The 26,258-nt window shown below is 38.3% G+C and overlaps 1 protein-coding gene across 6 annotated transcripts in view; it reads right to left on the minus strand.

The window, feature by feature from the left end:
* fhod3b (formin homology 2 domain containing 3b) overlaps positions 1-26,258 on the minus strand; it is a 97,206-nt gene that overhangs the window by 5,405 nt on the left and 65,543 nt on the right. The window contains exons 6-28 of one of the 6 annotated variants that reach the window (XM_044117564.1): positions 20,016-20,110; positions 19,139-19,250; positions 17,926-18,020; positions 16,955-17,098; positions 16,600-16,847; positions 14,801-14,899; positions 14,509-14,679; positions 13,531-13,590; positions 11,717-11,800; positions 11,447-11,581; positions 11,022-11,072; positions 9,594-9,784; positions 8,192-8,722; positions 6,984-7,861; positions 6,489-6,647; positions 5,455-5,637; positions 5,114-5,233; positions 4,156-4,317; positions 3,882-4,072; positions 3,402-3,594; positions 1,927-1,950; positions 1,334-1,520; positions 58-219 (exon numbers count right to left, since the gene is read on the minus strand). In XM_044117564.1, the coding sequence (XP_043973499.1) occupies positions 58-219; positions 1,334-1,520; positions 1,927-1,950; positions 3,402-3,594; positions 3,882-4,072; positions 4,156-4,317; positions 5,114-5,233; positions 5,455-5,637; positions 6,489-6,647; positions 6,984-7,861; positions 8,192-8,722; positions 9,594-9,784; positions 11,022-11,072; positions 11,447-11,581; positions 11,717-11,800; positions 13,531-13,590; positions 14,509-14,679; positions 14,801-14,899; positions 16,600-16,847; positions 16,955-17,098; positions 17,926-18,020; positions 19,139-19,250; positions 20,016-20,110 (4,275 nt within the window). Of the gene's footprint in view, positions 1-57; positions 220-1,333; positions 1,521-1,926; positions 1,951-3,401; positions 3,595-3,881; positions 4,073-4,155; positions 4,318-5,113; positions 5,234-5,454; positions 5,638-6,488; positions 6,648-6,983; positions 7,862-8,191; positions 8,723-9,593; positions 9,785-11,021; positions 11,073-11,446; positions 11,582-11,707; positions 11,801-13,530; positions 13,591-14,508; positions 14,680-14,800; positions 14,900-16,599; positions 16,848-16,954; positions 17,099-17,925; positions 18,021-19,138; positions 19,251-20,015; positions 20,111-26,258 lie in introns of all 6 variants that reach the window. The other 5 variants (XM_044117563.1, XM_044117567.1, XM_044117565.1 and 2 more) reach the window with 5 other exon arrangements.

Genomic DNA, 26,258 nt, shown 5'->3' on the forward strand with positions numbered 1-26,258 from the left:
ATGTAGCAAAAGCATTTCTTGTTTTTGATTGCATTGATGCACATACACAACACCCACATGATTTCCTGTTAAGTCGGGATCGTCTCCTTTCGCGAGGTAGCGTTCTCGGGCCTGGCCCCTGAGTGGCGGACCGAACGATCCTCTCCATGATCTCGTCCGCTGTGTCGTCTGTGCAGTTCACAGGGTCATTGCTGGTAGAACACCATGGAGCAATACGTCCTGAAACAAACGCAGCAGAAGCAAATGAAAACTAACACACTATGCTGTGTAATAAGGTAGACTATAGAGCAAATGAGTTACAAGCTTAGTTTTATGAATGACGTGGCTAAATCAGAATTTTTACATCACGTATTTCCAATGCCATTTGTGGATGCTCAATAGGGGAAAAGCTAAGTTTGCTTCTCCATGAAAAGAACAATCTGCTTCTTAAATAACGTCTTTGAACAGTGTCTCTCTGAACTGAGGCAGTTTGCCCAGAATTAAATGAGGTCTTTTGCGTGCACTTGGGGAAAGACTTTCTAAATGTGCGTGTTTTTCAGTATGGCTTTCTTAAAGTCTTGAGCTATTTACTTAGATGTGTATCAAAAATACTCCTTACCAAAGTAGCAGATGAAAAAGGGGAAAACCTATCTTGGTGGGCTGATGGATTTACTTAAAAGCAGCTCAGGATTGTTAAAAAAGATAAAAGTCATTCTGTCTATGTGTGAGATCTGATTGATATTTTTGTCAATCATTTCTCTTACTGAATGTTTATGGCTGGCGAGGGAATAATTGTGATGGATCCCACCTGCTTAATGCTTTATGAATCCAGTGCAGAAACAAAGCAGATGGCAGGAAAATGCAGGAGATTTTAATTGTGCTGTGTATTTATTGATTTTTTTTTTTTTTTTATGGTAACAAACCTAGATCCTGTGGGAGTGACATGCAACATTTTGCTGAACATATTTTACTGTTCAGCAAAATGTTATATTTTTATTTCAGTTTTTTTCTTTTAACTTTTAGGGATTTGAACACAAACCATAGACTGGATACCTTAGAAAATAAACGCAGGCTTACAAAAACAAAACAGTAGATTAATCATAACATCAACATTATACAATTTTGAAAATTTTGCTTCATTTTTCTTCTTTTCTCAACAAGTTATGTGACCAGAGGATGATCAAAAAGGAAAACGTTTGGACTAATTGGACAATAAAGATTTGATGGCGTTCAGGAGAAAGTTCAGAAAATCATTCATCATAACTCAGAACTGATGAGAGTGAACGATGAGGTAAAACTTAAGCACACATTTATGAGTTATGAAGTAACAGTAAAACACTGCTTTCTGACCGACCTCTGAGACTGCCTCCTCTGGTACGATTCCTTAGGCCGGGCACTGTGGATGTGCTGCTCTCTGCGTCCGTCAGACCACTTTTTAACATGGCCTTCATGTTTTCATGTTCCGCTGCATCGTCAGCACTCTGGATACCCTGAGACTGACTCTCCTGTGCGTCTGAAGAGGCACCTCCAAATTTACCGCTCTGTAAGGGTTTAAGGAAAGAGGTGAAAACTTTAAACTTAGCTCTTTTCATAGCCTTTCCCAGACTGAAATAAGAGAAGTTAGTTATTTCAAAGGCACACAATAAACTTTTCAATGTCTTATTTTCACAACTGTTTCTTTCAGCATGCTTTGGGATTCTTGTACTTTTCTACCATTAAGTAAAAGTAACAGCTTGAGGTTAGATTCACTCGATATCCAAGCGGCATCATGTTTCTTATTCATGCCTTGTCAAAGTTAGTCCTTCTTAGTCTTACAAACAACTCACGACGTGTGTAGACCCTTTGAGTAAAACTGTTATTTAGAAATATAGCTGTGCGTCTTGTTAAATGTTAGTCCAAACAGAAAATATACAGATACGTACATACATACTGTAAGTACATTCCTACCTCACTGTCATCGTCATCCTCACTCTAATGAAAATAAAAAAAAAACAAAATAAGTATTCATAATACTAATTACGTCATACTGTAAACATGTAATTAGAATAATCAAAATATTCTGGCAAAAAATTTATTTGCTTTTATGTTAAATGCTTAATTATAGATTTGGTATGACATCAATGTGATGTAAAACCCAACATCTAATGGTGCAACTACTATTTAGTATCAACAAGGTAATCTAGTACCTTATATACTGTAGTACCGGTATATTGTAAAAGTAGATCATAGAGGGGCAGTATTGTGCATTTTATAGCGTATTGTATGCTATAAAGTGGCACATAATGCCATTTTTTAAGTACAATTAAGTAATTATGTTACATTCAGTTTTTTAATAAAAATGTTGTATATATCAAAAATGACTTAAAACAAATGATACTTCATAATTTGAAGCCTTGAAATTGGGCCTCTGTCTCTTTAAGAGGTTCCTGTTCTTTCCGACACTCAGCCTCCAGCACATCTGGACAGAGATACCTCCCCATTATGCCGTTTACAACAGTTCTAAGGAGCATTGCACTGACAAGTAGTTTAAGTATGCTGAGCTCAGATTTACAGTTCCATCAGATGTTTGTTTTTGCATTCATATATAGTTCTTCTAATAAAGAACCAGAGGGCCTTTTATGATCTCTTAGGTATTTTAATCATTAGAAAAAACAATACAAAGGAAATTTAAACCAAATCTGAATTGGCAGGTATGGCCCAAAGGAAAACTAGAATCCATTTAGGAAAGTAAAAGCTAGACTGTAAAATATACAATTGATGTATTGTTGGGACGTACACAGAGAAACAAAAATATACAAGATTAGCCCGGATGATCTTGGTCAGAATTTTAACTGTTCAGATTTTGCCAATTTTCACATTTAAAACTCCAGCACTCTGGGCAATTTAGAACTTCAACATCTTTCATTGCAAACAAAGTTTGTTTTCTTCATCTGTGTAACAGAGGGGCACATATGATGGAAGATCTTTAGGAATGTGACTGAGGTGTGGCCCCTAGTTATTTCTCCTTGAGGGAGAGACACAGGTTTGAATTTTCACACCGGGATTAAATTAGGTGTCCTCTTCAAAGGAAAGGGTCCCTTCCCTTTAGCCTCCTCCATTAACAGCCGACTCTCCATGGTCTCCGAGATTTAAATCGCACAGCGAGGTGTTTGCGCTGGCCCGTTGTCAGCCTGAAGCAGCTACAGAATGAGATCCATTCCAACCAACTCCCTGATTGTTGTTACAGTAACTCATACATGTGAGCATGGAGAAAGCTGTCATGGCATCTTTGAAAATACAAACCAACCTTTCGCACAGAAAACAAGCCAGATTTCCCAAGATTACAGATAAAACCACTGAAAATGGCTTGTTAACACCGTTTCATGGAACTGAGGAAGCACATACTAAACAAGAAGTGTGATAGAGCAATGGACAACCCTTACGTCTGTTATCATTTTCCCCCTGGTCTTGTTTCTTTCTCTGTGGTTGGCCCTCTTCTGTTTCTGTTGCAGCACGCGCTCTCTCGTTGTCCGGTACTCCAGGGCGAACTCACTCAGGATCTTGCTGAAGCGATGGATGCTAACCTCTCGTACAGCGTAGATAGGATGCCCCAGGAACAACAGAAAAGCGTGGAACCTGCAGATGTGCATGGATGACAGAGATGTTTGGAGATGTCCAAACTTTGATGCATTTTATTGGTATTTTATGTGAAAAACCAAAACAAAGTATCTCATAAATGTGAAGTAGATGGAAAATGAGAGCACTAATTATTAATCATCGTAACTATGAACACCTTTTCAGTTGAAAAGCTTTTCACTTCTTTACATGTAAGAAAGTTTGAAAAATATGTATGATATTATCAATTTTAGTTGGTCTTTCACTTAAAATTTGAATAAAATACACTCTTCAGTATTCAGGCATACCTGTTGATTATTCTGCGATGCACTATTTTCAGAATTATAATTCTCTCTGCACAGTCTTTAAGGAAGTCTGACATTTTTTGCTTCAACGCTGGTTTCATTTCATGTTTGGCGATGACTTTTAGGTGATCCCATGATGCTTTGCACCTGCGTTCCATCTGGGCCAAATTGTCTTGAAGCTGGTCAAAATCCACCTGCGAAAAAAAAAAAAAAAAAACTATTGAGGAATCGTTTTAGTGAATATGACAGATATTAGAGAACATAATGAGTTTTTAACCTTGGTCAAGCGGGTGATGGCTCCTATTTCAGAGTAGAGGTCGGTGCTGTCTGGAAACTTTTCCACCACAATGGCGCAGGCGTGGTGCAACAGGGACTGCTTATGAACCGTGTCCTTCACCTCCGGGACTTTTTCCAAATAACTCAGCTCAAAGCCTTTGGCCTACAGACCCATAAAGACACAAATAACACTGAGAATGTGGATGGAATTAGTTTGGTGAAATCGAGCACCAGATGGAAGTGAATTTCCCATCCGGCACAGCTAGAAAAATGGGGCCGACTGGAGATATGTAGATTAATTAGATTGTTAGTATCAAAAACCGCAATCTGCTTAAGGCCTGAGTGTTTGTTCTCTCTACACAACAAAGCAAAAAAAGGGTCCAGAATGCATCATGAAAGGCAAAATACCAACAGGATTTCCCTTGTTCTGCTGCCAGCGATAAATGGCTTACTGCAAAAATATAAATGCAGCCACTATTTACGGGAAACTTCTCGTTTTGATGTTGATGACTTATGTTTCCCCTTTTGGATGTTTGCCTTTAGTGATCCCAGAGGCTCATACAGGCAAAGTACTCCCACAGAGGCGCAGATGGGGTCACAGGAACAAAGAAAAATCTCACTTTGTGACAAAGTGAAAGGAAAAAAAACCCACAGAGTTCACACACAGGCAATCCAGATGAACATGAATTTCCAAAAAAAAAAAAAAAAAAAAAAAAAATTAATTAATTACACAACTCTCCCTCCCCTTCTTCCTTCTCAGCAGATGGAGCCCGACTCAACAGAAGCTGCTGCAATCAGGCAGCGAACTCATCCACACACACTCTAGTGTTATTAATCCCCAAAATAATGTGTTTGACTGAAAGTATTTGGTAGGAATGTTAGTTGAAACTGAGTACATAGAAGGACAACTAGAGAAAAACTAGTGTTATGAGAAGTATTCCTTGGATTGTTTTTCTTACATTTGAGCCATTGAGGAAGTTACCAATGGCCAGCAGGGTGGTGAGGATGTATCTGAGGGTCTTGTTTTTCTCAAGTTGGTCCATTCCTTCTTTTAGGTCCTGCAATGGCTCTGCCACTTCCTAAAAGTGCAGGAAAAAATAATTCATAAGAGTATGAAAATAATTTACAGCACTAACATACAGAAAGAATGAAAGAAAGAAAAAAACAAAAAAAAAAGCCTGCATATCATCCAGGTTGTGACAGAAAAATGCTGTGTGTATTAGAGAGAAAGATCTAAACTTGTTCAGCTGAATGGCTGTTTCATCTGCCCCGGATTAGAGGGAGCAGGAATGTGTCCGACCTTCTCAATAAGCTCGTAGTCCATCTTGAAGGCCCACAGCTGCAGGCGCGCTGACAGCTCCGTGATGGAGGAGAGGGTGAGCAGGAACTGCTCGGCGCTGCCCAGAGGAATGTCAGGGTTCATCAGCTGAGCCTCCTGGATCCTCTGCTTCTCCTCCTCTGTGGGGATCATTGTGAGGATTTTCTAGTACAGAGGAGAAATTCAAACTGATGCAAAATTTGTCTCTGTCTGTCTGGATGAAATCTTTGCATGATATGTCAGAGAAGTTGGTGGAAAACATTGATTCTGACACTTCTTAAAGCCGTTTCCTGCTTTCGCACTGAACTTTTGCCCCTGCTTTTGTTTTCTTACTGCAAATACCTCCAGAGAAAAAAGATGGAGAGGACTCTTCCTGTCTCCTACAAATGAACTCAGGTTATGTAATACCAAAAATATGAGGTCTCTGTTACCTGCGACTGTATTCTGCAGCAGATGCCCTACATTTTGTTGTTGACATTACCTAAATATAATTTCTCTTTTTAAATGTACTCAAAAGACAACAATGTGAACTATTACAACAGAAAGCTTGACAGTTATTCTTAACCTTTTTATGCATAGTGGTCACTACAGTGGACAGCTATCGAAAAGCCATTTTCTTGTGCTTCTTGTGGATTTTTATATTATAAATGCACACTGTCTACTGAAGTGGACACTACTGCATCATAAAATACACTATCAACTATTGGCCATCAGCTGCAAATGCGAGAAATTATTCTTGTTAAATCCAATATGGCCGACAAAAAAGCATGCCCACCAACCCTGTCACTCCTTCTACTGTAGACGACTCTTGCAAGTATACATATATATATTACAACATTTATTTTCCTACCTTTTTTATGCCTTAAGAAAATAAAAAAAAAGAAAGGAAAAAAAATCTTGACACAAAGGATCATAATTCTTGCAAGGAAGGGTTAACGACACCCATTTACAGTTTACACCCACTGACACTACATTCAGAATACATATAACTTTTGATGCAACTAATTAAAGCTTACCTCAATGCCTTCCTTGTTTAGTGCATACTCATCAAAGTTGAGAATAGCTGTCTTGATTGTGCGTGGAGGGGGCAAGACAGTTAACCCAATATTTATGGCGTTGCTGCGCTTTGAGTCCAGGACAATGATTTCTTGTCGTTTGCCTTCAACTGATGCTTTCTGGGAGATGCAAAGAGAAGAAGAAGAAAACATTGTGAGGCGACTGCTCATAAAATCCCCTCTATCATAGCTACATTAACAATTTGTACTGTCAGTTCTGTATTAATTTCTTTATGACTTAATGACCAATTCTTTAGCAACTCTCCATTACAATGTCCAAATGCAGGATTTAATCTGGTTTATTTTTATGCAAAAAATTCAACAATTACTTTCCGCAATATTGCTATTTTAGTTCCCAAAGAGGAAACCCACCAGATTTTAATCCAACGTAGCATCACTGTGGCATTTTAAATTGCATGACGTTTATGAGTAATTTCAATTATTTGAAAAGCGTACCTTTGTTACTGACATCTCCTTGGATTTGGTCTCAAACAGCTGCTCCAGTTTAGACGTATCCAGTTTAACCGGCTCCAGTTTGGACCACAGGGACTCCTTACAGAACTTGTGATTCTTGCGCTGCCAGTCCACAGGACGCACCTCGTTCCAGAAGAGACGGATGGTCTTCTTCTTTTGGAAGAGAGGGGCGTCCCCTCGACCCAGCTGAGGAGAGGGCGGTGGTATGGGAGCCATAAACGGAGGGGGTGGAGGCATCATCCTGCCCGGAATGGGAGGAGGTGGGGGACATCCAAACAAAGGCGGAGGTGGTGGGAGGGCAGAACTGCATGGCAGAGAAGGTGAGTTGACCACGCCCTCCAAATCTAAAATGTCCATGTCGTCCTCTTCTCTAAGATCTGTGAAGTCCATTTCTTTGATGCGCAGCTCCCTGGGGGACGCCATCAGCTGATCCCAGATGTGATCCGACTCTTTCTTCGGGGCTGAACCAGATGATTTGTCTGTTTGCTGTTGCTCTTTAGGAGCCTCCATCTCCAGTGCACATGTCAGACCCTTGACTAAATCCCCAAATTTTTCCGCCACTGCCCTGACGTTGCCGTGGTTGTCCAGGTTGCCCACCTCTAATTTTTTTACACAGTCCTCTCTTTCCTGTCTATTTGCCTCCAGTGTGGAGATCCGGCTGGCCAAACTGGCCATAGGGTCACTCCCATCCGTTTCCTTTTCACATTTACATCGCTCCTTCTCTGACTCTCTGACGTCCCTGTCATCCTCTGAGACGGCCTTCTGGGCATAAAGCATGTCCAGCATGAAGCGCTTGTTGTTGAGAATCTTCTTGCATTGGTCATTCACATCTGTGTCCTTTAAACAATGAGTCCATTGGCCTGTTGATTAGAAAACAAGTATACAGTTGTTAATTAGAGCAAAATATTCATACCCCATGATCTTTTTTATAGTTTGTCAAATCAATATTACAAATGTATGTGCTTTACAGAGATTGTATGTGATAGATAGACCAAAAAACTAAGTACTGTTAAAGTGGAATAAAAAGGTTTGAAAGTTTTTTTGTTTGTTTTTTTTTTTTTTTTTTACAAAAGACCAAGAGTTACCAAAATAGCAGATAAAATATGTGTGTAAACCTAGTGTAAAATGAGATTGGCACAAACACAAACCTACGAAGTTACAGCAAAGAGGAGTAACTCCAGGTTCGCTACCTGAGTCAGTGTCTTTAGTTATCTTCTGCTCTCGCTCCTCCCTCTCCAGAGTGCTGCTTGTAGAAGAGATGCTGGATGCGGAGCAGTTGTCTTTTTCATTCACCTCCTCGTTCTGTCTCTCTTTCTCACTCAGCATCACACTGTCCTCCATCTGTCCATCCACCTCTCCATCTGCAGGTTGTAATTTCTCCTCTAACTCCACCTCCACATTAACATCCTGCTCTCCAACCTCTGGTCCATCTGTCACCTCTGCTTCCTCAGCTCCAACCTCATCAACAATCCGCTCCGGTTCTGTAAGGATCTCCTGCTCTTGTTTCTCTTCCTTCTCTTTTCCCGACTGCTCTTTCTCATCAAGCTGTGCTGCCCCTTTCTTGCCACTCTGTATCGTAGCAAAAATTCCTGCAACCACACGTGTCTTTGTCTCAGTTTTGTTATTTGCTGTTTGGGGCAAGTCTGGTGCTGGTAGTTCAGGTGCTGGACTCTTGGTTCTAATCTGTGGGATGAGGTTTGGACTTGATAAGTTTTCTGTTCCTGGAAAGAAATCAGAATGTAGAATTTACTCAAGTTTTAACCTTTTTATTCATAATTTGCGACAATATGGACAAGTGGTCATTTTGAGCCAGAAGCTGCTAAATGAAACTGTTTTCAGATCTTTTTTTTCAAACTTTCTTTGGAATAACACATGATATTCTTCTGTTTTTATCTCCAAAAGCTGGTACATTGCCAGTCAGAATGTAACCCTTGCTCATCATTGGTATGTCCTTTTTATTGATGCATTTGAACCCATTTTTTTTTCAAGGTAGCGTGACTATGTAACATACAGAGAATCAGAGAAACAATACCTACGGGCCCAAAACTGAACTTTCTTTTTAGTTTTCTCAAACCCCAAATGACTCCATATTTAAATAGAGACTCAAATGTAAGCATAAACCTCCAATAGCATCTTAGGAAGTTGTAGGGAAGATGTACACTTTTTATAGACATGAACAAGTTTCTGGCATCATTCTATCAGGATGTTTGACCACTCCTATTGGCACATTTGGTATAGTTCATTTAAATTGGTTAGTTTCCAACCACAAGCCTGGAGTATTAGTATAAGGTTGATATCAAATAACTTCTAGAAGAAGTTTAACCCTAAGCTACACTGGTCAGATTGATGCAAGTTTAGCATGTATGCCATAATGTTTACTAGGAAGTGCCTGCTTCAGAGTTAACTGAAAATTACAGCTGTTCACATGAACACGCCACAGAACAGCTTAATGGGGAGGTTGGATGAAGACTCAGTGATTTGACCACAATGTCAAGAAGTTACGCTGGAAGGAGTCCATGTAAGAAAGCAAGATTTGGTCATTCCCCACCAACTCTTGAGCATCAACAGTAAAAATGAATAAAAATATTTTACCTGACATCTGCTCTGCAGCCGTGACTGTCTTTTCCTGTGAGATAGAGGGTGCTGCTGTGGAGCAGCGCGATACTGAGCGGTTCGTCGGAGTTGGACTCAAACACAGGGTGATTTCTGTACGTCCTCTTGTCGGCACTCGAGGGCGCTCCCGATCAAACTCCTCTGCAGCCAGCCTCTCTACTGCTTTGCACCTTCAAAACAAAATGAAGACTTCATCTGTCTCTGCATACAGCAATCTGATTTCAATTGTATAATTCAGTGTGTGCAGGTCTATTAGAGTGTGCCCTTGCAAATAAACCTTTTCACATTCCATTGGTCACATGTAATTTATTTGGACATTTTGTCCAAATAAAGTAATGCAAAACTGTGAAGTTGAAGGAATGTACTACATGGCTTTCAAGATATTTTCACAAACCAAGATCTAAGGAGTGTGTGGTCAAGATTTGTCATCGGGGCCCGTCACTGTAATACATCAAAATTAATTTGTCCTCAGAAGTCACCTAATTAGTAAATAGAGTCATCCCATTTGTAATTCAATCTCAGCATGAAGAGAACTATTATAGGAATCAGAGGATTATTAGCAAGAAGTAGTGAACAAATGGCATCAGGGAGAAATTCGTCCAGAGGTTTAAGGTTGGATTAGATTACAAAACAATATCCCAAGATTTGAACTTGTCAAAGACAACTTTTCAATCCATCATCTGAAAAAAATATGGCACAAATGGAACTCCGTCAAGACAAAGAGTCCATTAATCAGAGAATCAGCCCAGAAGCTCATGGTGTTGGTGGTAGAATCATGATATGCTTTCCTTTAGCACAGCAGTAACATAGTCATTAATGGTATTTTGCTATTTTGAAAACAACATTAGGCAATAATTACTTTATATAGAAAGACACAAACCAAAAGACATAAAATCAAAATGAAATTCATTGAGAAAATGTGAAAAATGTTTTAAGTGGTATTAGTACTATTGCTAGTTGCAGTGCCAAAAATGTAAACCAGTTTTAACTGCCAAACTAAATTTGGTGTTGTTTAGTCCAGTTATTTATTTCAGGGCCAAATGTTTTCCTGGAAACTATTGAAATAAAAACATCCAGCCAGAGTTACATTTTTGGAAGCATGACAGCCTTATATAACATTGATTGTATCTGTAAATATTAGCCATTTACCTTATCTCATTCCAGGAAAATTATGGAAAAATGGGGCCATAATCCCATTAATCAAGACCTGAATGATGACTAATGACATCCACCTTTTTATAAACTGCCGTGAGGAATTTTTGGCAACTTCTTGCTAAGAGCTGAGTTTCTTTCTAGGCTTTCTTTCAAATATTTGAGCTGCATGTCAAAGCTCATGGAGTTGAGAACAGGATAGTAACACAGGAAAACAAAAACACAGATCCATTTGAAATAGAAAAATGAACTCACCTTTCCTCTCTGACTTGTCTCGCTTCTTTTCTCTTTTCCACATGGTCACGACTGAGACAAAAAAAGCAACCGAGCTTCAAAAAAGGCACGTTAGTACTTAAGTGATGCATATATTGCTCAGCATGAATCCTGAAATCTTAGACTGCTATGATGTTAAAGATCTGGAATATGGCCTGCAAATGGCTAGGAAGTTACATGTGCAGATAACATATGTTTTTGCAGAGTCCTCCTGTTGTGTTTCAGAGTGCAATTATTCTCATAAATAAAACTCAGCTCCTCTCAGCCTCAGGAGAGATTTATGAGCACTTCAGCTGAGCTAAGACAAGAACCACCTGCAATATTTAGCTGCCAGTTGCGAAGAAACAGTGCACGCTCTTCAACATGGAATCATGCTGGTTTTTATCTAAAGGCAAGGTGAGACTAACTTGAATCGATTTCTCTCTTCTCTTTCAATCCTCTGCAGACGCTCCTCTCTTTCCAGACATCTCTTCTCTCTCTCTGCAGCCAGAGATTCTTGATGTTGCCTGTATGAAGATGTCAGCAAGCTCCCGATAGCAGTCCTGCTTGTAAAAATGTAAAGAAAAAGAAAACATGTGACGGCATTAATAAAGATGTAGCAATGGGTGTTCACTTTACCAAGTGACATCTAATTTCACTAAAGATATAAAGTGTCTTGATGTGTTCACCTGTCAGACCTGGTGTCAGGGGCAGAGGGTGTTGAGCTACTGAGTTGATGGATGGGTGATGTTGGAGTTGGATGTCTCCCATTAAAACTTTTTCTGGAAATGATGAAGAAGAAGCAGCTCAATGTTGTTTGTCTTTCCTAACTTTTACCAAAATAATAATAATTTAAAAAAAAAACATCAGTGACATGATGCAAAACCAAGATTCCTGGACAGTTTAGAAATAATGTTCAGTAATTTTATTCAAAAGGTGAAGCTCATGTTTCACTCACAGTGACATATTTCAAGTTGTGTCTCTTAACTCTGTTAGTTTTGAGGAGTATGGCTTACTGCAAAGTAAACTAAACTCAGTTTTCAGAAATTTCAAACATTGCCTTTTCAACTGTTTGGTTGAGATTTTTAAGGCATGAACTGTGACTGGAGTGGCTGAAGAGGCACTCCACTGAGAGTTATCCTGGATATGAGCTTCAGCTTTGGCTTCCCCTGCATTCAGGCTCCTGAGCGTCAGGAGTGGGCTGGACAGTTGTTCAGTCGTCCAAAGTTATCTTTTCAGATGAAAGTCAATTTTTCATTTCATGAAAATGAAATTAAGACCCACTGACATGGAGAAAGAAGCAGAGAGGCACAAAACCCAAGTTGCTTGAGGTCCAGATTAAAATCTTATCAGTGAGTGAGGATTTGAGGAGCCGTATCATTTGTTATTGTTGGTCTACTGAGTTTTATCAAGTCCAAAGTCAGTGCAGCTGTCAACCAGGAAATTTTAAGGCTCTTAATGCTTTTTCTATGCTGACAATCTTTAGGAAGATACTGATTTAATTGCCGATGAGGACTGGGACACCTGCCAACACTGTCAAAAAATACCAATACCCGCTTTAATAGCCATGGTATCAGTTTGCTCAGTATTGTCAAGAGGGAAAAAAAAGAAACACAAGACCCAACAATGCAGACAAACTGAAAGAAACAATAAAAGCAACTTGGGCTTTTGTTACACCTTAACAAAGCCACAGGCTGATGGCAGAGCAAAATAATGCAGTGACTCATCCAGAAAGAGTTTTGACAAAGTAAAAAGTACATTTAAAGTACATGGACAAACTTTACAGGAGGTCAACATTTTTCTAATACAAAAAAAAAAAAAAAAAAAAAAAAAATCCTTTAAATCACATATGTCAGAGTCAAGGCCCGCGGGCCACATCCGGCCCGCGAGAAGATTTTCTACGGCCCCTGGGATGATCTTGATTTATTATTAGAACCGGCCCGCAGACCGCAGCAAGCCGGCACCCCGTCTGAAAAAATGCGAGATGCCCCCTCCCCCCCCTCCCCCCCCTCCCCCCCCCCGTTCGATCCTCACAACGCACCCCTTCGATCCTCACAACACCCCCGTTCGATCCTCTGCGCACGCGCACGCCACCCCCGTCCGCAGGAAATTTACGTAGGCTTGGGCCGGTCCGCTGCACTAGACTATATGCGTCATTTAAAAAAATTTCAATGAACATTCGATCAGTCCGGCCCTCGGCTTGTAGCTAAATTTTTTATTTGGCCCTCCGTCCATTTGACTTTGACACCCCTGCTTTAAATGCTTTTATGTATTCAGATTTCTGAAAATTGAATTCTGGGTTTTCATAAGTCATGGTGATCAAGGTTACTCTTGACTCTTGCTTTGTGAATCTAACGAATGAAATAAATTAAGTTTTGAATGATATTGTAATTTACTGAGTAGTTGTTTAGTCACATTTTTTTGTGTTGCACGTTTCAAACTTCCGAAATTAGCATCAGCATTTCCATAATATTTTCCTGTTTGCACCTGACCTGCTGACTCCTGATCTTACCTCTCAGCCCAGCAGGGCTTTGTAGCTGAGTAAATTGTAGAAGATGGAGTATCTGCCAGACTGAAGATGGAAGCAAGAGAAAAGATAAAGTAAGACAGAGAGAAAAAGATCAACTGTTAGCCATTCAGTCAAGTTAGAGAACAGATGGATTATATAGAGTTTAATGGCCACAAGAAAACAAAGCAGACAGGAAGAACACATCTTTGTCTGTAGATTGAATCAATGAGCTTCTTAGAAAGCAAAAAAAGTACAGCATATTATGTATAATTTCAGTACTATAAAGTTACCATCTATCACTCTCAATTTAAGTGTATTATTTATAATATGTTTTATAGGGAATAATATCAGCTGCAGTTAACCTGGAATATGGTAAGAAAGTGCAAAATCTACTATGACTGGTATTACACCAATGAGTAGATCAGTGGTCAAATTCAACAAATTTTCCTTGGATTGGCTTTAACTGATACTAATGCATCAAATAGGCTGAAAGACTTGCTTTTAAGTTGACTATGGCTGAGAACATCAATTTTACTAATAGACCACAGGAAAGAAAATATCTAGAAGGCTGTTGTTCTGTTGAATGCAAGTAAACCTAAATGGGTTCAACATTTTCTCTGGCAAGTATCACAAACTGGGGAACTAACACTATATATATTCAGTGAAACTGATCTGGCATTTAAAGTGCTAAACTGTATAATAACGAGGGCTGATTTTAAATAATAGTGTCATTAGTTGTGCTTTTATGCTTTCTGAAGTTTCACTGGGAGAAATACAGGCTTTAGTGGTGATGTGCTTCACAATGAGTAATGAGCCAGTTGTAATGCAAGTCCCTCATCAAATCTAAGACACCTGAGCCTGGTTTAACTCAACGAATGAAGGGACATGAAAAGGGTTCCAGTCTGACTACTACTGAGCATGTGCAAAGCCTGTCTTTCCAACTAGCACCAGACAAGAAAACGGTGGCAGAAAGGAACACACCAAGGACTAAAGGTCCTCTTTTTAGGTGCAACGGACACAGGAGATGGTGTCCTGGTCTTGATGCTGAGAAAGTCTCTCTGCCCTGCAGGGTCACTGGCTTTAAGGAGGATGTTGGTCATACACTTTAAGTTCAAACACATGTTAGGAGTGTCTGCTACATCTGGAGCCACACTAGGGGGACAAAATACAAGAAAGCAGGAGTCCAAATAGAAGGAGTGAGGCAATCAGACAGGGAAGATGCTAAGAGAAGAAAAAAGAGGCAATTGCATCCTGCTTGGCTGGCCTCAAATACCTGTGAGAGCCCTGTCTAGAGGGTTCAGTGTCTGGTTGGCTTTCATCATCTGCCTCGGCCTCCTCATCCTCATCCTCCTCTTCTTCCTCTTCCTCTTCTCTGTGGTTAGAGGAGGGGCCGAGGGATGAATGGATAAAAGGGAGGATGTCGGTGGGCAGGAGGCGGGAAGTGGAAATTTGGAAGGAGACAATGTGAAACCGCAGATGGTTTGCCCAGGGGAGACAACGCACAGAAATGAGACACACAAAACATGCTTGTCAGACAAGAAGCGCCATAGGCATTAGTACAGAAAAGCAACAAGCAATGGAAGATGTTAGCAGACTGAGAAAATTAGTGGGATGACGTCATAAAAACAAGCAATGGATTTTTACATGCAACAACTAAGGGTACATGTTAATACAAATGAAGTAACATACATTAGCCCTCAAAAGTATAGACACTAAAAGTTAAAATGCAAGGATTTTGTGACGCAAACAGTGAATCTAAGATAAGACCCGCTTCAAATGTTTTTCCATTTGTACTATGATAGACAGTTAAGTAAAATGTATTTCAAAAGTCCTGTTGTGTTGTGTACAAAGCAATATTACGCAATGCTGAGGAAATAAATGTAAACCTTTGAATTTAAAGACAGTTTTAAAATAAAACAAAGCAAAAAATAAAAAATAAATGATGTTGATAACCATTCTCAACCTAAAACGGGAAGCAATTAGTCTGATTTACAGCCAAACAAGAAAGAAAAAGTAAATATAGCCAATTAACTGATATGCCCCAAAAAAGTCTGAAATTGAATCAAAGGTAATACTGTAGTTTAAGTGTGTCAACATTAATCCAACAATGATACATTTATTTCATTTACTGTTTCGTTCCAGTTTAATTTTACATGATAAAAAGTATGATATATTAAAGGTGAAAAAGAATTGTAAAGGACTAATCTGTTTATCTCATAAAAAATCTGCCTTTAAGGGGTGAGTATACATTTGAGACCCACTTTTATAAAAAAATAAAACTGATGGAATAAAGAGCTACATATTGACAAAATCAAATGATTAGGTTTGATTAAATAACCAGAGATAGAGCAGTAGACAATATCTAGTCTGGTTTATTTGACAGTGTGGGATCATCACACATAACTCTTCCTCCAGTTTGCTGTTTGGATCCCTCCAGGTTGTCTGGATTTCATTAACAATATGGAAAATTGTGCTCTTCAAAGGGAGCTTGAATTTCCTGTGGTAGGCTGGAAGAGGATAGGCTGGTATCAAATGGCCTGCTGGATTGAATTTAGCAAACCTGAAGACCTGAGTGCAGTCGAGAACACAGGTAGGTACTCTGCTTTGAATTGCTTTAACATTGTACTTTAATGAGACAGACCGTCAAAATCAAAGTGGTTTCTTTTTACTGCATGGTCCAATAACAAAATGTTGAATCAGTTTTGAATTCTGAGTGCTTTTAGTAATAAAGGTTTGCTTGATATGAAAACACATGGGATTGTGTAGTTAAGGTCAGAGCAGTCTCTCTGAAATAAATATGACATAAAGCAGACCATCAATAGCTTATATCGTGAGTTTATACATGGTTCCTGCTGTCATCCGCAGCAGAAGAGAGACTCTGACATAAAGAAAATTAATATAATCTTACTTTGTAGCAGAAGGCTCCTATTTCATTCTTTAAATTATAATCTCTGGCTGGAGAAAATGCATCTGCTCAAGACTGGTTCTATAAATCGGCAAAGTGTACCAAGAAAAATGTCCTTTTCTGGAATATCGTTCACCTTTTCCCTTCGTTTGCTCCTTTTGCCTCACCTTTCGCTGATGTCTTCAACTCGGTGGCCACCAAAGGGAAGGAAACTACTGGAATGGGAGTAAGAGTTGCTTGGAGTTGCTGAGCTGGAAGTATGGTCTTTGTTATTCTGCAGCGAATGTCTCCGGCTCCGTCTTCTCTCCAAGCCCCGTCTCTCATTGGTACCACCGACGCTAGCTCTGCGGCGGTCCTTTCTGCCACATGGAGGCAGCTGGGCTTCGTTGTCCCCGTCCTCATGGCGAAGAATCGTCTGCGTCAAAAAAGGCATTATAGTTTAACAAGGTGATGAAACACTGGTGATGAATCGATACCACTATGTTGAGGTGTAGTATTTGTCTTCAGCGAGTGACTTTTTACCTCATAGATGTTGAACTGTTCAACAAGATCAAGGTCAGTGCCCTTTCTGCCTAGATGTCTCCGGGCCGTCACTTCAATACCTTGTTCCTCAAGACAGTCCACCATGTCGTAGTAGGAGTCCTGATCCGGAAGGGCTGCCAGAGTCTGAGAAAAAAACATAATCAGTTTGAAACGAACCAGTAAATGAAAGAAACATGCTAAAGATATTGCTGCTTTGTCAGACTTGTTTCTATTAATTTATTTAGTCATATTTATTCGGAACTGAAGTTGAAATAGAAATAGTTGTATCTTTAAGAGGCATCTGACAGACAAGAAAAGAGCAACAGTACTTAAATTGTTTGAAGGAGTCTACATTAACAGTTGAGGTAAGCTTAATGGTGTCAAAGTAAACAAAGGTTTTAAAACGTTAATATCTTTTGTTATAGAGAAATGAATGACAGTCACTCCTACAGTTTAAATTCCCAATTCGAGAAAGGCAACAGCACCCCTCCCGACCACAATGTGATAAGGGTGTAAGAAAATGAATGGATGGAGTTTAAAGTCCTACAAATGAGCTGTCAGAAAATTTTGCTGTTAGAGCATAATGCTGCTCTTTCTCCACCTGCTGCTGCACACTACCGATCAGCTGACTGAAAGAAGCCCACATCTCCTGTTGCTCAAATACAAGAAAACGCAATCCAGAGATATTTCTAGAGAAAAACAACAAACAGACGGTCATGGTTGTCAAAACTAAAGGAGGAACCCTCATTATTCTTGTCATCTGATGTAATCTGGCAGAGATTGTGCACAGACAAGTCTTATCTCATTATAGAATGAATGCTTCTTTGCAGGAAACACAAACTCTGTCACAGGAATTTGATAATTCCTGTGTATGTTAACATTTGATCATAATGTGGTGGAGATAGTAAAACACATAACATATCAGGAAAACTAATAGTTTACTAATAATAATTAAAGCTGTATTTCAGTACCTTATTAATGAGCGTCATGGCAAACACCAGCAGCTCGGTGTCCACTCCGTCCTTCTCCTCCAGGATTTCCATGACATTTGACCAAAGTTTTTTACCTGTGCCACCAAAATCATGCAAGGGATAGTGCATGATGAGACTCAAATAAAAACACCTGATCATTTACAAAGATAGTGGGGAAAAAATCTGTTCCAATCCACCTGTCCATTTTATAGGGCAAAAATGGTCAAAAGACGACTCCGACCAAGAATTAAAAAAGAATATTTTGTAGCTTCAGTCAAGCTATTGCTATTGTGCTCAGTCTTTAGGTTAGCTACATCTTCTCATCTGCAGCTCGGGGAATCATGTTCAGTCTTCCTGTTACCCTGAGTATCAATGGTTTCACACTGAGGTGAGACTGACAGATATCTGACCCCTCCACACAGAAGGCCAGCCCAGGCTGCTTGCTCACAACAATGCTGAGCTTTTAAAGTGAGTAGATAAAACTTACTTAAGACGTTAGTTACAGCTTTTCAAACAAGGGACAGTTGATATAATCACCTCCACTGATTTTTTCTCATCAATTTGAAATATATATATATATATATATGAAAAAATTAAGATCTTTCTTCCAAAGCAATTATTTGGTTTGCAAATAGAAGTTGGAGTTATGTGGCTGTAACAAATCCTCCTTTCTCTTCATGGCTTGTAAAATCCTTTAGATTCCTTTTTTTATTAGGCTTTTCTGTATAAGAAAAACATAAGGAGGGCTTCAACAAACTGTCTTCAGCTTAAAAAGACAGTGCATTAGTGAGCTTTAAGATTTATTATGGATTTTTGGCTCACTCATTGTCATTGTATACATTCTGTTCCTGCTGCTAAAGCTGCTAAGTACACTCTAAGAAATCAGTCATGTTGTCTATTTACTATATTTAATACCAGTTGGAGGAAGCTCTTACAACGGACCCATGCTTGATTACTTAATCATAGATCTGCTACTGTTCAGATTATCAGCAGCCTGCAGTATCAGTTTCCATTTTTTTTCAGGAATTTTTGTACAATTAAACTTAAGTGAAAGGAAAAATGTAAGGACAAACTATAGATATGTGTCTGTTCAGTCTATTCAGTACTGAACAGACATATCTAGACACTGTTCAGTCTACTGCTGTAGACAGCAGACTGAACAGTGTGTTCAGTTTACAATTTCTTGCTTTTTTCAATCTTTCTGGTCCTGTACCTCCTTTGGTATCCACAGTGTTCACAGCCTTTATTAGCAGGGCAGCATTGCTTTCTGTGTATTCCACAAACACCAGCAACAACTTGAGGGACGTCTTCACCACCAGACGAAACTTTTAAAAATACAAAGTAGAAGGCACAGAATTCAAAGAGGGAAGCTCAATATTGATACATTGATACATACTAAAATCAACTTTAGACAATGTTGATATCCATTAATTAGCATTACCTCTACATTCATGAATACTTTATGTTTTCGTTTTGTCTGAGCGTGTTTCTGTCTGGACAGTCAGAGTTTTCATAACTGTGACAGTGTGTACAAAATACTGGATATTTAAGGATATTTGGATACAACACCAACACCTATGTATATATATGCCATTAGGAAAACTTTTAAACATCAGTCTTGGCATAACATGACATAGATTTATAAATAATTTAGAATAGTTTAAAGCATCAAAAAATGAGGAAAGGATAACACAATTGCTAATTTCAGTAAGCTGAAAGGAAGAAATGACAGAAAGGTAATGAATCAACTGTGGTAAAATGACAAACAGCTCTATGATGGATCTAATAGGCCATTTTTCATTAAAAGAAACAAAGAAAAAGATGAGTATTCTGTCATAATTTCCACAAAACCACTGGTAAATAAGATCTAAAGTTAAAACAAGATCCTTCCTCAAGCAATTTGGTCACAAGGGGGCTGAAGCGCCACAGTGTCACGAAAGGATTGAATCCGTTTAGACATCATGATTCAATCTGTTTTTAAGTGCTCTGATGAGATTACCTAGCTGAGACTGTTGCAATGGCATTACAGAGTTTACAATCTCTGAAGGGAGAGGAAATCTTTTCAGAGCTAATGGTTATATTCTTTTTACCTTTGATCCAACCAAGGTGTAAAGCCACTGGACTGTTTCATTGTGAGATATGAGGCCATTCATCCCATCCACGTACAGCATTATCTGGCCTAAAGCTACAAAGAGAAAGGAACAGAGGACAAATTAGATTAGAAAAAAATAAATACATTACTGATCAATGTAAGGATGCTTGTACAGGCATTAAAAGAATGATTCTTTACTTGACACTTCATGTGAAAGCAGTCTGACCATTGATATAAAGGTCTACAAAATCAGTAAATCAACTTGGGAGTAGATACTGTCAGTATTGTCAAACCTAAGTATGTCAGTGTGTGGGAGGCTTCACTAGTGAATGTCAGATTTCAGAAGAAAAAATATCAAAATGTTTATGATCAAAGTTAGATAGGCTAATACCTTTTGTCTAGTACTAGTGACAATGTCATTTTGTCTCAGAATGTTAACTTGGAGAAGAAAGATTGTTTGCTGCAAAATCATAGACATGTCTGCAAAAACTGACATAACATAAAATTGTGGTGTTACAGTAAACAAATATATATTAAAAATATATTAGTTTCATATCAATAGAAGCTCAAAGTGAATGACCAAATAAAAGAAATATTTAATGTTTCTCAAAAACGGAACAATTTAATCATTTCTGATTTCAGTTTGAAACACTTTCTCATGAGACCTTCTGCTAAAAGCTTGCAGTTATGATACATTTCCCTCTGCGTTTCTCATGGCGGGTTAGAAAATCATGTATCTGCTGTAGATAAGCCAAAATTCCCAGGTGCAGCTGCTGTGTGTACATCACGCATGAGAGCGAGCATGGATCCATATCTCTGTGTGTTTGTGCATGCTGATGACTCTCTGGAGCAGCGGCCGCAGAATTTCATCTTTTATCAATAAGGAGTCAGTTCGTCCCAACATGTCAGACGAAAACACGCTTAAAGGTTAATTTCTGCTGCATGCTCTGCAGCAAGGAAAACAAAACTAAATTCATCAACAAACAAATACAGGAACCTGCATGTTTTTTTTCAAATCCATACCTGCAATAGGATCACTGTGCAGACTTTTATCTCTTGCAGGCACCTGTAAAAGGTATCTGCAGAAGTGCTCTGTGGTTTTTGAGGAATGTCCAGAGCAAACAGGAGTGAGAAAACAGAGGTGGCCTTAATGAGGCTTTTAAAAGTGCCATTACACAAAGCTGCTGACAGATGAGACTTTATCTGGTAGCCACAAAATGAAATACCTTTCAGATCATTCTGACATGTTACCATAAGACATTAGTAAAAAAAAAAGAAAATCTAATATATAGAAAGTGGCTGAATGTCTGGTTTAAACATGAAGCCAAGCAAATGAAAAACGAGAACGAATATATTGCGTATGGATTTTATTCAGTGAGAAGCAAAATATATGCAAACTGTTCGAAACCACAATAGAACCCACATAAACATTACCTTGTTCCTCACATATCAAAAGTACTGCTTCATGAAAGCCTTCATTGCTGAAGGTCACTTATGTACAATTTAATGCAAAGCTCCGAAAACCACGAGTTGAATAGTGAAATCACACTGCAATGGTTTAAAGTAAACTGTACTGCCCTTCACTATAAGGATATCTATGAGCACAGAGAGGAAATTGTGTAATCACTTTCTAAATGATTACCAATGCAGACAGCAGATGGAGTTGGTACACTTTGGCAAACTAACCTATATCTAATAGTTATTCGGTGTAAGATGATCTAGGCTATAATGTTTCTTTTTCCTTCAACTCTCCCTGCATTAATAGTTTGTGGAACAACCTCTTACTGGAATGGCAGCTGCAAGTGTTAAGATGGAAATTTGTGCCTGGTCTTTTTTTTTTCTTTTCCAAAATAGCCCCAACTGTCAGAATGGATGAAGAGCATAACTTATATTTCCTAAGTCTATGGAAGCTAAATTGGATTCAGGTTTGGACTTTGGGTCGCTCTAGCCTATGAATGAGCTTTGAGCTCAACCAGTGTAGTTCTGACTGCGTGTTTAAGATCGTGGTCTTAACGATCCTCCAAATTAGAGGATCATGGGAGACCCTCCAACTTGGTGTCAAGTGTTTTGCAGTCTCTAGTCCAAGTTTTAGGTGGATGGTCATGTATTGGTAGGTCAGTAGTTGTTTCTTCAATTTCTGACGTTGGGTTGAACAGTGCACTGTGAGATGTCCAATGGTTGTGATATCAGTTTATAACCTAACCATACTTTAAACATTTCCACAACTTTAGTCATCATGATGATGATGATGATTTGTACACCCATCTCTTCAATAAATCTCACAGCAACTCTATTCAATCCTTCATAATTCAAAGTAATGCAAAACGTTTCTAAGGAAACCCAAAAGATTGCTTTGAGTTATTGATACATTGAAGTTTGTTGTTGTAATATGTGTGTGAAAATGTGAAAAAGTTTAAGGAGTGCCTTTCAGTGACACGTAGTTGTTGCATTAAAGGATACATACGGTTACTGTAACATTAAACCAAGCTTTTAGGCAAGATGAGCTACATTTTACTGAAATCCAGCTTTAGTGACAGTGTTTAGTGAGAGGCTTGGTTTCTGCTGATCAGTCATTTTATCTCAGTGGAAAGCATTTTGTTTTTTGTTCCTTTCTTGATTGATTGATTTAAAACTTCAAAAGGTAACTGCAGACCTATGAACTGTGAGAGATATAAACTGACCTAGAATTGAGAGAGAACTTCAAGCTTAAACAACCAAGGTCTGATGGAAGTGTTTCTTCTGGGCCTCTCCCTCTCATAAACCACAGTAATTATCTTCCACAGCCTCAGGAATGTGCAGGAAGGGCAGCTCCATGACCACTGCCGAGGTGAGAAGCACACTGAGGTCTGGGATGCTGGACCATCACAAGGGAGCAGAGTCAAATGTAGATTCCCAACAAAAAACTCAAAGTTTACCTTTAAAGAATCAGCTAAGCATTGAAATGTGTTGCTTTCACTTGCCATTTTGGTTTCTCTTGCATTTTAAATAAAATGAGATTGTTGGGATTGGGATTGTTAGGGCACAAGATCCATTTTCCCAGGACGTTTGGTTACAGGCCAGTTCTCCATCCAGGCTAATGCAACTTAAAGCCCCTTATCTTGCTTATTCTGCTATAGTGAGAAGCTGGACTCGCATTTTTAATTTTAGCACTCCATATTTCCAGAAGTTAGTTTTGCTTTACAATAACATCCAGAAAAAAAGTTTTCAGGTATAGTTTGGTTTGGTTATCTTCCTACAATCAGAAGAAGAACTTCTACAGAAGTAAAATATAGATTGAACTAATTATGCAGATTTAAAATGTGCATTATTTAATCATTGAGCTAAACAAAGAAATGTTCAGAGTAAGAGTTATATACTAACAGAAGACTTTATGACTACTAATTTGTGAAAGGGGTTGCTTGTGGTAATGAACTTATGGAAAAAGTCTCAGTTCTCAGCCCTGGAGTGCTTTATAGTGTTTTCTTAAGCTATATTTCATGGCTTGCCTCTTCATGGGGATTGGCAAAAAGTGCTCATTGACCTTCAGGGCTGTTGTTAGCCACATACAGCAATGAAAACCCATGAACATACTATATATTTGATCATATTACAGCTTAACCCCAAGACTTGTGAAAGAAAAAAAATAAATTACTAAGAGATGCTATATCTATCTATCTATCTATCTATCTATCTATCTATCTATCTATCTATCTATCTATCTATCTATCTATCTATCTATCTATCTATTGATAGATAGATAGATAGATAGATAGATAGATATATATATATATATATATATATATACACACACACACATATATATATATATATATATATATATACCATATAAACTTTTATAAACTATATAAAGTTTATGGTTTTATATATATATATATATATATATATATATATATATATATATATATATATATATATATATATATATATATATATATATATGTGTGTGTGTGTGTGTGTGTGTGTGTGTGTGCTGTATATTGCTTATAATTCCCCTAAAAGTCCCCTTAAAATGAAAATGCAGGACTACATGCAGCATTACTGTATAAAAACTGTATATTTTTATACAGTACTGACATGTGTCCTTAAGTAACTTTCTGTCTTAAGAGGGAGAAATTATATTGTGCACATGAGGTAAGACATTTTTTTTTTTTTGTTGGCAGTTTGAGTTTCAGCCCTCTAGAACAGCATATAAAGAAAATGAAACAACAATTGCAACACTTAGAAGTATTTTTTTGTCACTATTTCATCTTGTCGTTTTACTTACTTTTTCATATATTTTGTTCTGTACAGAGGTACTGTGTGGTTATTTATGAGCAGGAATGAGGAACTCTGTCAAGTTCCTGATGACAAACGTAACATAGTAAACTCAGTTTGGAGAACCAGAAAGAAAATGTCATGAAAGAGTCAAACAAACTCCAAATAATCACGCTACCTCCAAGCTTTTGAAGAGTTAGTCATTTCTAGGAAGGTCTGCCAGAAGTTCTAATTTTAAGAGGTGTTTTTTTTTTATTGTTGTTTGGTATTTACTTGGATTCTTTTTGTTTAATTTCTGAAGTTAGCTAAAGCAGACCTGATGAATAAATTTACTAGTACACATCATTTCTGCACATTAGCCTCCACTTTCCAATTTGCAACAAATATTATTAGCTATATTGAGTTGGGTCTTTTAAACACTGGGATAGAGAACATACATAGAGAAGTGGAATATCAAAAATTCTGGGTTGTAGTAATTTGAGGTTTACTGACATTAGAATCAGTATTTATCTCAATTCACACATTAATCTCATGTTTTTGTTTTTTTTTTATAGGTATTAATAAAGTTTATGGTTTTACTCATTTGTTCTTGCATTTTAAACTTTGTATGTTTGTATGTTTGTTTTGTAAGCAACGTCCAACTAGAGATAAACATTGCATACTGGCTAAGGGTCTAAAAGTTTTAGTCTGTTGACACCAAAAACTTGTCACTAAATCTAACCAGTCAGATCAGAAATTTGTTACAGCAAAATGTCTGAAGGTACAGTATATGCAGTGAAGTTTAACTAGTGTGTGCAGCCACACAATCTAAGGTTGAGAAACAAAGCCAAGAAACTTTATTTGATGATTATGTTGAAAGCTGACACGTTTCCTTTTGTTTCTAACATTTTTCCTCACTGCATTCAATGCCTCAGGCTAAGGTCTGATTTAGCATCTGAGGGCCATAAAAAGACAAGTTTACAGCTCGGCTCTTATTGTATATGATCTGGATTAAGACACGGTCGTGGGCTGCCTTCTATTTGTTAGTCAGCTAATCACCCAGACCATTAGAGCCAGACAAAGTGCCTCTGCCAGAGCAATTTCAGTCACCGTGCTGTGTGCCAGACTTGCACTGAGCCCCATAAAGTAAAACAACTGGGGGATACTTTCATTTTCAGGCGTGCATGTTTTTGGCATCTGACAAAATTTGGTGTAGGCCCTAATCACAAACACAATCCCCGGAGACAAACAAACAGAGCTAATGGAACATTAGCATTAAGTAAAGCTAGAAAGCCTCTCTGATATTTGGCTGAGCAAGCACCGCAAACATCATGCACAGCAGTGCAGAGGAGAGCGGATCAGTAAAAAGAGGTGATGAAAAATATTTTTTTAAACTATTTTCTCTACTTCTATCCCCTCTGTTATAAATAGTTGCAAATGTAGAGTTGCTTCTGTCCTAAATAAATGACAAATGTTGCAAAAAACAAGAAAGAAAGAAATGAACAATGAACAGCTGGGCTTTTTGCCAACAGATGAGCTTCTGCATTCCATCCAAACTGGACAGTCTTTGGCAAACTGCATCACATCCACCCACTTGTAAAGTGAATTGAAGAATGAGCTGTGATAAACTCTTACCACTCTTGAGGGGAATGTGATGTGATTCTGATTTTGGTCACATGCATGAATCCCCCCCACACCCCCCTCCAAAAAAACAAAAAAACAACGTAAATCTGATGTAAAGCTCATTCAAATGATTCTACGCTTTGAATGTTGTGTTATGGCAGGATATATATTGTTGCTCGAAATGATGGGGATAATGAAGTAAAAGCTTGGTGTATTAATAAAATCTATAAGACTTATCATGAAATAGTTCCATTCTGAATTCTTTCACAGTAAAACCAGGCTCTGAAAAGAAACTAGAATTCCCCAGCCAGTGGGTTTGTTGAGTTTGGAAGACATCTACAGATCCAGGGAGAAAACTAAGGGGAGGCAGAATATAGGTCAAGCA

The sequence above is a fragment of the Gambusia affinis genome, linkage group LG05 (genome assembly GCF_019740435.1).
Source record: "Gambusia affinis linkage group LG05, SWU_Gaff_1.0, whole genome shotgun sequence".
NCBI classification, from domain to species: Eukaryota; Metazoa; Chordata; class Actinopteri; order Cyprinodontiformes; family Poeciliidae; genus Gambusia; species Gambusia affinis.